Source organism: Manis javanica, chromosome 8 (assembly GCF_040802235.1).
Source record: "Manis javanica isolate MJ-LG chromosome 8, MJ_LKY, whole genome shotgun sequence".
Lineage (NCBI taxonomy): Eukaryota > Metazoa > Chordata > Mammalia > Pholidota > Manidae > Manis > Manis javanica.
The window spans coordinates 104950829-104963214 of record NC_133163.1 but is presented as its reverse complement, the minus strand read 5'-3'; the positions used below and the strand labels follow the sequence as shown (position 1 = coordinate 104963214).

General features: G+C 39.2%; 2 protein-coding genes across 5 annotated transcripts in view; one reads left to right on the top strand and one right to left on the bottom strand.

The window, feature by feature from the left end:
- The window catches only part of DNAAF4 (dynein axonemal assembly factor 4), a 67964-nt gene extending 59007 nt beyond the window's left edge, over positions 1 to 8957 (top strand). The window contains exon 9 of one of the 2 annotated variants that reach the window (XR_012120700.1): positions 8003 to 8019. Coding sequence is in view for 1 of the 2 variants with exons in the window: in XM_037020984.2 (XP_036876879.2) it covers positions 8003 to 8103 (101 nt within the window). In the remaining variant the exon portion in view is untranslated. Of the gene's footprint in view, positions 1 to 8002 lie in introns of both variants that reach the window. The other variant, XM_037020984.2, reaches the window with a different exon arrangement.
- Positions 745 to 12366, bottom strand: PIERCE2 (piercer of microtubule wall 2). 3 transcript variants are annotated; one of them, XM_017641796.3, is made up of 4 exons: positions 12239 to 12366; positions 12016 to 12130; positions 7329 to 7469; positions 745 to 2761 (listed from the first exon to the last, which is right to left on the bottom strand). In XM_017641796.3, exons 2-4 carry the CDS (start codon positions 12091 to 12093, stop codon positions 2414 to 2416), a joined length of 567 nt encoding a protein of 188 aa, XP_017497285.3. In that variant the 5' UTR covers positions 12094 to 12130; positions 12239 to 12366; the 3' UTR covers positions 745 to 2413. The 3 variants fall into 3 exon arrangements, with proteins under 3 accessions (XP_017497285.3, XP_036876886.2, XP_036876888.2); XM_037020991.2 differs by lacking the exon at positions 12239 to 12366 and having other exon boundaries at positions 7329 to 7465; positions 12016 to 12231; XM_037020993.2 differs by lacking the exon at positions 7329 to 7469 and having other exon boundaries at positions 748 to 2761.
- Positions 12367 to 12386: the final 20 nt, after the last annotated feature.

The window sequence follows — 12386 nt, the reverse complement described above, 5'->3', positions numbered from 1 at the left end:
ATAAATTAGTCATGGGTATGAAAGTATGGCATAGAGAATACAGTCATTAATATTGTAATTATCTTTTTATGTTGACATGGTAACTACACTTATCGTGGTGAGCATTTAGTAGTTATGCAATTGTTGAATCACTGTGTTATACACCTGAAAACAATATAATACTGTATTTGGGTTAATATCTAGATTCCATCTATTAAAAAGTTGACTTCACTTTCCACAAACTGAATACCTACAGAGAAGGGGTAAAATGGTTTGTATAATTTATGTGGAGAAAAGGCTGTTAACCTCAAGTTCTGCATTTGCATTAACTCACCCTGAAATCTTTTGGATTGGTCACATAGTTCTCTTAGTGTTGTTTCATTCCTGGAGATCCTTTTATCTCTCTCTATGTCAGCTTCTATATGTTCCTGTTCTCTGGTTTCTATTCCTTCAATGGTCTCTTGCATCTTATCCATTCTGCTTATAAATCCTTCCAGGGTTTCTTTCACTTCTGTGATCTCCTTCCTGACATCTGTGATCTCCCTCCGGACTTCATCCCATTGCTCTTGCATTTTTCTCTGCATCTCATCCCATTGCTCTTGCATTTTTCTCTGCATCTCTGTCAGCATGTTCATGATTTTTATTTTGAATTCTTTTTCAGGAAGACTGGTTAGGTCTGTCTCCTTCTCAGGTGTTGTCTCTGTGATCTTTGTCTGCCTGTAGTTTTGCCTTTTCATGGTGATAGAGATAGTTTGCAGAGCTGGTACGAGTGACAGCTGGGAGAGCTTTCCTTCTTGTTGGTTTGTGGCCTTCCTCTCCTGGGAGAATAGTGACCTCTGGTGGCTTATGCTTGGCAGCTGTGCGCAGACAGGGCTTCAGCTACCTGCCGGGTTGGTTTGGAGTTTATCTCGGCTGTTGCTGTGGGTGTGGCCTGGCTGGGGCTGCTCCTCCAAAATGGTGGAGCCCCGTTGGAGGGGGAGCAGCTGGGAGGCTGTTTATCTCCGTAAGGGGCCTCTGTGCTCCCTGCTGCCCAGGGGGTTAGTGCCCAGAGATCTCCAGATTCCCTGCCTCTGGGCTAAGTGTCCTCTCCTGCCCCTTTAAGACTTCCAAAAAGCACTCCCCTTTGCGAGGCGCTGGGTTCTTGCAGGTGTGGATGTGGTCTGGATGTTGTCCTGTGTCCTCTGGTCTCTATTTTAGGAAGAGTTGTCTTTGTTATATTTTCATAGATATATGTGGTTTTGGGAGATTTCCGCTGCTCTACTCACGCCGCCATCCTGGCTCCACCCCTCACCCTGAAATCTTGTGCCTTGATTTTTAATATTTTAGAGGAAGTGAACAAAACTAATTTTTCTTCCTGCTTGTGCCATTACCAAATACCAAATTTCGGAAGAATTTCATTAGGCTGCAGAGTTTGAGCTGTTACCTCACATCAAAACATTTTTGTAAATAGAAGATCTAACTTTTCTAATCCCCTAGTGTCTCACAAGATTATTCTTTCTAATTGATGTTAATATCCAGAACCTGAAACCAACAGGGAAAAATAAAAAGTGATTTCTTTTTTCAGTAAAGGTACTCAGGCCTAATTGAATGTGAGGTTTCAAAAGACAGCACCCAAAACGAATCTCTGTATCCTGTGGAATTACAGTTTGAAGAACTGTATAGCCCATCATGTGCCACTGCTCACACTCTAAGTTAAAGATATACCAAATTAATTGCATTTATAAAAATATCGCACAACTCTCACATCTGTGTACTTCTATACATACTGTTTCTTCTGCCTGGACCAATTTTTCCTTTGATTTGTCTTTACCTTCTCAAGGATGCTTTTCCTTGGTCTCAATTTGAGCAATTCTGTTTCTCTGTCTGACCTTTTGCATACTTTATTACATAAATTACCACATTAATTTGTTAATATCATTCCCCCAAAATATTGCTCATTGAAAAAATAAAGGACACTGTCTTTTATCTGTGGTCTATTTGCATAATATAGTGCCTGCCATAAACAGGTGTTCAGTAAATATTTGCCAAACGAATGAATGAATAGTAAGTCCTTTTTTTCAGGAGCCTAGCAGTAGAAATTAACATTCTGGGCAGAGTGCTCCTCAATTCATATTTTTTCTTCGATTTCTTGTGTTCCTTTGTCTTGATAAATATACTCACTAGACAACTGAGATACTGAAAGCCTTTCAAAGCTTTTGGAGTACATGTGTTAAATAAACCTAGGAAGTCTCTAGTTTTTATTCTGCTATTTTGAACATATTTTTATTTAAGAAGTCACTGCCAATCAGTTATCATTTGAAATGCTTTATTTCTTAAAAGTAGTCTTTTAATTTAATTCAAAAAATTTATATCCCAAATTAGGTATTCTAGCTTCAGATTTAAAACTCATTTTTTCTAAGGACAGTTTCTTTTAAATACACAAAGGAATATATTTTCACAGAGTATGTTGAAAATTAGGAAAATCAAGGGTTCTGGTTCTGTCAGGTGCAGTGTTCAGAGTGTTATTTTGATAAAATCCAGTAGCTCTGATATGGCTTGAAAATACTTGCTCCTTTGGAGTATAACTGCAGGGAAAAAACTGTGGCATAGGTAAAAATGCACCATAATTACTTGAGTTGGTTTTGTACATAATCATCTTAGGTTTAGATAGTGAGGTAGCTGTATAGAGTGTTTTTGGATCCAACATGCATGAAAACACAGGATTGCCAGGATTCACACAAGGAGGCAGTTGTTCAGGTTTCATTTCTGTGTCTGAATTTGAAGCTGAAGTACTTTTCTTATTCTAAAATATAAACACAACAAATCATTCTTAATTATAAAGATCTGGAAAAAAACTGAAATTTAGTCCCAACTCCATCTTACACCACTCACAAAATAAACTCAAAATTAATTGAAAACTTAAATGTAAGACCTGAAACTGAAAAACTCCTAGAAAATAAAAAAGGGAAAAAACTCTGTGTTGTTGGTCTGGGCAATGATTTTTTGGATATGGCACCAATAGCATAATCAACAAAAGCAAAAAGAAACAAGTGGGACTGCATCAAGCTAAAAAGCTTCTGCACAGCCAAGAAGCAATCAATAGAATGAAGCGGCAGCCTACAGAATGGGAAAGAATATTTGCAACCCATATATATTTGGTTAATATCCAAAATATACAAGGAACTCACATAACTCAATAGCAAAAATATGTGATTAAAAAATTATCAGAGGATCTGAAAAGACATTTTTCCAAAGAAGATACACAAATGCCTAACAGACACATGAAAAGGTATTCAACATCATTATCAAAGGAAAATGCACATCAAAACCCACCCTGGCTTAATTTTCTCAGAATAATTACAACCTGATGGGATTTTCTAAAGTTGTTACTATATGTAGACTATTTAATAAATTTCCCCTTGAGATTGTATTATATTGCTTGATTTGTTCTCAAAGCCTTGCAAATGGTTAATCTTTCAAAAATTCAATTTTGTGTTTCTAGTTGGGAAAATCAAATATAAATACGAGTAAGAATTTTTAGGCATATGTGTAAGATAAATTCTAGCCGAAATAAGCAGGCGACAAGAGGCAACAAAGGGCCAGGCAGTTTATTTGAGCGCAATTCCCGGGTGATATTCCCCCGTCTGGCTATCACAGGCCGGGAAGTAACGCTCAACAGGGCAGGTAGCGAGTTTTTAAAGAAGGTAGGGGGAGGCAGAGCTTAGATTTACAGCGCCACGAGGATTGGCCAGCCTAAGGCACATTTTTCAGGTTGGGAGGGGGCAGCAGCTGGGGACTTTGGCACGTCATCAGTGTCTGACGTGCTCACCCCTCCCCCCAGTGCCTTCAACATTACATTCCAGCCTTTTGGTCATAATGGGCAACGAGTTGATCTGGTTACTTCTGGCTGACAAGGGGCATTGTGGGGGGGATGGTGGGGGGGTTCACAGCATGTAGTTTCATTGCTCTGACTGCAAATATTTTGCCTTGCTTTTTCCAGAGGCTCTCACCCCACTTTGTCTAAGCTTATGGTCTCTGTCTTATTTTCTCCTCTACAGACAGAGACTCTAGCTGCTGCTAGGGAAAAGGGGCAACGACCATTCTGGCTGCTTCATGCTGAGAAGGGGCGTAGTAAAGGGTGCAGCTAGGTTTCTATCACTGGTCAGTGGAGAGGGCCTCGGAAGGTTGGCGCTTCTATTCTGGAAGGACAAACTTGATGAGATTAAGAATGCATGGTTGAATATGAGAAATAGAAGTAGTAAAACTTTAATTGAAATGATAGGAGAAAACTAAAACATCTGGAAAATCATAGCCAGATATTTTGAAGAAGCTAGAATTCTGAATCTAGTTTATGTTTCAATGACTAGTATTAGGATTTAGTATGGATAAGGCTGCATTATTGAAAATATTTTTCTCTAAAATCACCCTCATTTTTATTAGAAGTAACCAGGTTAAGAAAATAATTAACAGTTGGCTTTATTATTTGTATAAATGCAGCAAGAAGAGCAATTGATTATATAGGCTCTTTTAAATATGCTTTGCTGGAACTTTTTGTAAGGAATTTCAGATTGAACTTTTAAAGGCCTCTCGAGGCCAGACAGCCAAGCCAGACTTGCCATCAGGCTTTGCCTGCAGTACCTGTAGATTTGGGTGAATTCTTCTCTTCTCGAGGTCCCTAAGACATCTTGAGGTTCCTGCACCTCCCAGGAAGTGACCTTCTTTACTCACCCGGTAAGGCTGCTGGGAACTCTGTAAGCAAGGTACCAGGCTAGTTCTTCCAAGGGGCTTTGTTGGCTTTATAAAGTCAACCTTAGTTCCTTAAAGCTGTTTATATCTGAGTTTATGCATGTGTCTCTTAGGTATGACATTGTAGTCAAAGCTTTGGTAGTATAACCTGTGTTTTTAATTGGTTTTAAAAGGAAAGCAGGTTATTATTGAACTTATGCAAATAAACATACTGCCATGAAATATAAAAATAGTCACTGAGTTTTTAAATTCTGGAGGGATCAGGTAGAGAGAAAGATAAAGTTTCAATTCTGCTTATAAAGACAGTCCTTTACTAAACTGTTGTCAGCTTAAGAGAAAAAGCTAAAACACTTTATCAGCAATATCTGAAACAAAAAGCCACAAAATCATCATCTTTAGTTTACTTAATCCTATGTAACTAATACTTGTTCTGCTGAAATCTAGTTCTTTACTAGTTTAGGAGTAATAAAACAGTAACTATAAATGACAAAAGATTTACAAATGACAATGGTTAAAGATCTGATGAGAGCTTACTATAAGACAGTTGACATAAGTAAATTCAGATATTTCTGTACCACAAAACATTCAGTAACAAAGGTTAGCATCATTTTTTTTGACAGTGCTTTGCAGGTAATTATATATCAGATAAATAAGCTAAATTAGCTAAATAACTTTCTTCAATGAGAAAAAATTTTTCTGACATGTTTCAGGGGCTTTCTGGAAAATATTAAAGTTAACTCGAGGTAAAAGTACTTTTTAACTGAAAACAAAATTCTAATTTTGCTGTGTACTTGATACTGAGACCCATTTGCTTTAATTTTATATAACATGGCCATGTTAAATCTTTCCACAAGCTTTCTACAACTTTCCTTTTACATTCAGTGTTCTCTCTCTTTAAATAAATAGCTGTACTTTAGAACAATTACTTTCTTTTACCCTCAACAAAATGAATTTCTATTCTTTATACTTTCTCTTATTAAAACACATCTTTTTTAGCAAGTAGAGATGTCTTCTTCTTTAAGTAGCTTTAATTAGACCTTAAAACCATTAGGAACCTTAATTTTCAGTGAACAATGAGACGTGAGCTATGTAAACCATTGCACTAGCATTCTTTAGATTAACAAATTTATGAACGCACTTTATAATTTCTGAAACCGTGTGCTTTACAGCATAATTTCTAAGCACAAAATGTCTACTTAACTTAGCAAAACTTCAAGATTCTAGGTCATCACAAAAATTCCCAGGCTGCAGGCAGGCACACACACTGCAACATACAATTATTAAGGTGTTCACTCATTTCTAACAACTATGCTAGATTATTTACAAAACTTTTACTGAACATTAGACAAAGTCAAGCCTCCAAGCATTTTATTCTTGAAAGATTTAGCAGATAACATCAACTTAAATGACTTTAGGTAAACTTAGGCAGCTGACAACCAATAAGGACATGTCTATTTCAGTTTAACTTAAATTAGCATTAATGCTTAATATTTTTTATCAGATTTTCTGGAAGTTTTAGAATGCCCAATTTTTACAAGCGCTTGTTTTTAAATCAATATTTATTAATACCATCTGGAGGTAGGAAAATATTTTTCATCTACACACCTAGACACACAAACATACAAACTGAGATACAACGACTAGTCAGCAACACTTCTTACACAAAAACATATACGGAGACAGACAAACTGATATAAAGGCACCAGTCACTGATATCTAATTGCCTTCCCTCTCCTCAGCTTCTTGTCCGTGGCTTCTGGAACTAGAGGGTGGGAGGGGCGTGTTCTGGTGGGGGAAGAGGGCGGTGAAAGTGGAAGGAGAGGGGGAGGGGGTGGTGCAGCCACTGGAAGAGGAGAGCAGGACAACGGCCTGGTTGAGAATGTAGGACTTTAAGACGGCGGCAACACATGTGAAGAGAAAGTACTTAGAGATGGTGGTGGAGAGAGGGGGAAGGGATCGCAAGCTGAGGGAGGCAGGCGACTGAGGTCTTCTGGCGGATCTGAAAAGGAAGAAGGACTGGGCAGAGTAAGAGGCTGACAATCTTTAACTGGAGATTGGGCCAGGAGAATCTGAGTCTTTTAACACTTAACATAAAGGTCTGGGCAGGAGTGCAAAGTCCAAAAAGCCTGCACATATGTGATTTCACCCCACTCTCCACTCTGGTGGCAATAGTCAAGTTGGTGAGGAGGCTAAAATTTAAAGTTCCCTCAGGGGGCCAGCGAGGTTGGTTGTCCAAGGGATACTGAGGCCCGGCCTCAGAGCAAATAAAGACTAGCTTCTGTTTACAAACTTCCTGGAACAAATATAAAGTAGCCAGATTAGAAATGAGACACCACAACGGGGTCTGAGCCTCCACTTTTGATGGCTGGTTCCCCATGTCTGTGCCACTTCCCAACTAATCCCGCTGAGAAGCACCCAGCATCCCAAGTGCACCAAGTCAGGGGAGACAGCCTGGGAGCCTGGGTGAGGGATGTCTCCCACACCGCAGGGCCAGGGGTTGGGTATCCCGGATGCCCGCAGTGGATGGGCCAGATGCCGAGACCTGGACGTATATACAATTTCGGACAGACCAGGTGAAACAGAGTTAGGAAGGGAAACAGACCAGGGGAAACTGAGGGACTCACCGGAAAATAGTCCACGCAGTGGAGAGCAGGCTGAGGTCCCGGGTTGGGGAAGGAGAGGGCAGGGCCACCGGTGGCTGGTCGGGGCCCTCTGCTCATGCTCCTTTCCGGGTTTCTCGGCACCAAATGTAAGATAAATTCTAGCTGAAATAAGCAGGCGATGAGAGGCAACAACGGGCCAGGCAGTTTATTTGAGCGCCATTCCTGGGTGATATTCCCCCTTCAGGCTAGTCACAGGCTGGGGAAGTCACACTCAGCAGGGCAGGCAGCGAGTTTTTAAAGAAGGTAGCGGGAGGCAGAGCTTAGATTTACAGCTGCGCGAGGATTGGCCAGCCTAAGGCACATTTTTCAGGTTGGGAGGGGGCCGCAGCCGAGGACTTTGGCATGTCATCAGTGTCCGAAGTCCTCACCCCTCCCTCCAGTGCCTCCAACCTTACACTATGTCTTATATCTCTTGTGGTTTAAATGTACTTGTGTCTGATTATTATCTTGAAAAAATTAAAAAGGTGTTATTTGTTGAAATGAACTGTAACTCTAGGGGGAAAATCCCTGGGCAAATTACCTTTGAAACTGAAATCAGTCAAAGGGAGAAATAAAGTGCACGAAACCTGTTTATTTCTTATAAGAATCAGTCAAAGGGAGAAGTCAAGTGGGAGAAACCCGTTTATTTCTTACAGGTCTCTCTGGACCCTCATGCGGAAGAAGAGAGCTCCACCCAACCTCTCAGATCCAAATAAGTCCTTGCTTGCCATGTAATTACCTATTAATATGGAGATAGCTATTTCTCTCCACCCTTTGGAAACACCTATTGATATGGAGATGTACTAAAGCCAGGTGAGAGATTCTGGAAATACTGCAATTTTACCCACATGAACCTAAGCTAAAATGTTTTCCCCAATACTACAAAACCATATTCAATCAACTATTCAGTCAACTGAATAGTTTTACTTGAACAGTGTCCTTAATAAACTTTTTAAAAAGTATTTTTCCATGAATAAGGGTTTTAAAAATGTGAATCAAGTACAGTGAAAACACTGGACCCAGCTTCTGGTCTAGACCTGCCAGAAATGTGAACTTGGGTGTCAGCCTCTCAGTGCTGATACAGGTCTAGAGTTGGGCCAGTATTCTGCATTTCTAACAAAGTCCCATTCTATGTTCAAGCTACTGATCCTAGATCATCACACTGTGACTTCTGGGCAACACGCTTGCTATGAAAGATGTGGCTAGAGGGAGGTCAGGAGTTAAAGAGGCCTTTGGGAGGCAAGCTAAGGAGTGAGAGGATTTGGAGAGAGAGAGAGAGGGCCATTATGACATCTGCATGTATTATACAAGAAGATGTCGCACAGACTAATTGGGAAATTTGTATTTGTATACCTCCTACTATAAATTATAAAAAGCATGTATTAGGTGTCACCAGTTCTGGGTTCTGATACTAGCACTGATAATGACTTTTATGAAATTATTTTATTAAGATTCAAGTTCCTTGTCTATAAATATGATAAAGGAGATGGATTTGATTGTTTTTTTCCTAATCAGAAGACTCAGATATTAGGGTTCTCCAAATATAGAAATAGGAACTAGTGAATTTCTGTTATTCAAAAAGCATAAAGGAAGACAGTGACCGTGAACGGGGATGTGGGGGGTACTTGGTGAAGGGGGGAGCCTAGTAAACATAATGTCCTTCATGTAATTGTAGATTAATGATACCAAAAAAAAAAAAAAAGCATAAAGGAGAATGTATATTTACTCATGATAAGGCCCTCTACTCTTTTTTTTTTTTTTTTGAGAGGGCATCTCTCATATTTATTGATCAAATGGTTGTTAACAACAATAAAATTCTGTATAGGGGACTCAATGCTCAATGCACAATCATTAATCCACCCCAAGCCTAATTCTTGTCAGTCTCCAATCTTCTGAAGCATAACGAACAAGTTCTTACATGGTGAACAAATTCTTACATAGTGAATAAGTTCTTACATGGTGAACAGTACAAGGGAAGGCCCTATACTCTTAATAAGGCCCTTAATAAATGTATTCTGTGGTATTCATGTAGGCAAAAAAAACTGGTAGTTAAAACAAAAAATTTGGCAATTTCTGGAATACTTAAAAATCTAAGTCCTTCTAGATCAGAAATTATATCTAAATAACTTCATAGGTGTTATCAGGGTACTGTAGATCTTTTTAACGTTGAGTTAAATAGAAGATTGCTTATATGCACTACAGTTCTTTCTCCTTGAATTCTCTAGATTCTTGTGATTCATGAAGCTGAGACCCTTTAAGAATTCTAAATCTTTAAGATTAGTAAACATATCATCTCAGTTTCTCCAAGTAACAGAGCTGCTGTGTCAAGTTTAAGTGAAGATAAAGTCTTTGTGAGTTTCAGATTTGGGTTAAATTAGTTAGGCTCCTTGTTTACATAATCCAGCTCATCTTGAATTCCTGGTTAGTCTACTTAGTATCTCATTAAAGTTGTTTTCCAAGGTCAGGACCCTATTTGTTTCGAAAGCTTAAATCAGATCTGTAAATGTTATGTATTTAGTCCATTTCTTATCTTTGTTCAGATTTGAATAATTATCAACAGAGAATTGGAGGAGCAGCAGAAGGCAGGAACTGTGACCTAGGTTCCAGTCCTTATCATTTCACATTCATAGTGTATCATCTATAAAATTGGTAACAAACAAACCAAAAAACTGCCATAATTCCTGTGGTTGTGAACATAAATGAAAGAAAACTGGATGAAAATGATAAATTGCTACATAAATGGGATCACTTTTAACTGTTTTTTTTTTTTTGCAGGTTTACATCATTGCATATATAGGATCTTGCAGAATTCAGTTCTGAAATTTACAGGTTAATAACACTTTACATTAATATACTACAGTTTGCTAATACTCATGTAATACTCATAATCTTGCAGAAAGCTGGCAAAGCTGGAAGTAGTACTCATCATATGTTGCTATTCTTTGTGAAACTGCCTATTAATTTGCTTTGAATATCAAGAGACACTGAATAATCACCATAATGCTATGGCATCTCAACAGGTCAGCGTTTGTCAAAGTGTCAAGGTTTTCTCAGCAGAGGGAAGGCTTAAGTGGAAGGTGGCTGCCCTGTGACCAACCCTAATTTACTTTATGGACACCCTCAGGTCGCCCAGGGCAATCTCAGTCACAGAGGCCTCTCATCAAATGACCCTCTACTACTCGGTCTCAAATTCTGATCAGATTTGGCTCAAAATGTAAAACAGAAAACCAAGTATAGTCAGAAGACAAATAAGCTGCTGATAAACTTTGTTGGTATACTATAATACCACACCATCTGGAAAAGTCAGTGTCCACCTAAATCTTTTAGACCTCCAGGTTAACTTACAAATGTTTATAAATTAAGAAAACAGCAATTGCTTTTACTTTTATGTCATAGGGTCTCACTGCAGTTTTCTTACATCGGTTTCACCCTCTTCAAATCTGATTTTCTTAAAATGTGGAGTTCAAACTAGATACAATTAGAAACAAAACATAACAGCCTAATACAAAAAATAATAAAAGGATTGTTTTAAATCCTCTGCTAGGTTACGCATTAGGTCAGCAACTATTATTTACCTAAGGTTAAGGTAATTAAAATTCTAAATGATTCTTTTAAAATTAAGTCTTAAAATTAGTCTCGGAAAGTCTTGAATAAAAATCTACAAATAGATGATATTAGTTTCCTTAGTAAATGTGGGTAAAATTGCAATATAATCAGAATCTCTCACCTGACTTTAGTTCATCTCCATATCAACAGGTGTTTCCTAGGGATGGAGAGTAGCTCATCTCCGTTTCAATGGGTAATTACAGGGGCAAAGGAGGGCTTGTCTGGACCGGAGAGGCTGGGGGGGAGTATTCGCTTGCTTCTGCGGCAGCATGAGAGAGACGCGCGGGACGACTGCTTGTAAGCAATAAACGGGTTTTAAACTTTATTTTTCCCTCTGCTGACTTCAGTTTCAAAGGTATTTCGCCCCGGTATTTCCCCTTCCCGTTATTAGAGTAATTTAATTTCAGGCTTTCCTAGAATTAGCCAAAGTCAGGCCATCTTGACTTTGCAAAGGCCTTAATTATAAACACATACACGTTTTTTAAAAGTTAAGTAACAAAGCCATTGAAATAATAAAAATACCCATTATGTAAAGTGTAATTATAAAGTTAAGGTCTTCTCTTTTTCAGTGGTGTGTCATAGTTCATATTAATTATAATAACACCAAAAGCAAACAAAAGTCCGATTTTGAGGCACCCTTTTTTTCTACTCAGACCCACCATCCTCCTTGTTAATGTTTTTATCTTTTTTTGGGGGGGGACAGAATTAAACCTTAATTTTCTACTGTTTCCATCAACAGTGAATGTAAGTGCACCACTTCCTTTTCTGGGTTCTCATACCCTTTTTTGAACAAAGGAGTTAAGTAAATGTAAAATTAAGGTACGATTTTGTTCAAAGCCATCAGTACATTGTTTGCAGTGGGGTACGAATTGCATACCATCCCCAATCATCTTTATACCTTCAGAGCAATTCTGGCTTACGCAATGCACATTTACATCTGTGCAGCCCAATGGTTGCCTAAAAAGGTATGTTTTTTTAGGGGTCGGTTAAGTGGATGTGCGAGTGCCCCAAATCGATAGTAGAGTACCAAGTCAAAAACATCGAAATCGCTGCCCAAACCCACCATGTCATACTCGGTCATTCTCGATGTCTTCGTTAATTTTTCAGCAAACGCGATTTTTTCCTGCAGCGATGTCGACATCAGCGAACCCTCAGGAAACGCGGCCTGTTTACTGAACCTGCGAAGATAACGGGAACGTCGGCCGGATCAATGTGTATAAATGAATCCGCCTAATCCCGCGAATCCTTTCTAGTGGTTGCAACAGCTCGTCTCCATAGCAACCCACCGTGGTGCTTTTGAAGCGCTGAGGCCCGGATGTTGTGAGGATCGCGGCCGCCGGGTACAGCTTCCTGCGGCCTCCCATCGGCGGGCTGCGCTCCTCCTCGGGAGTCGTAGTTCTTCCCTCCGCTGCCACCCGACGGGAGGCGCGGGCG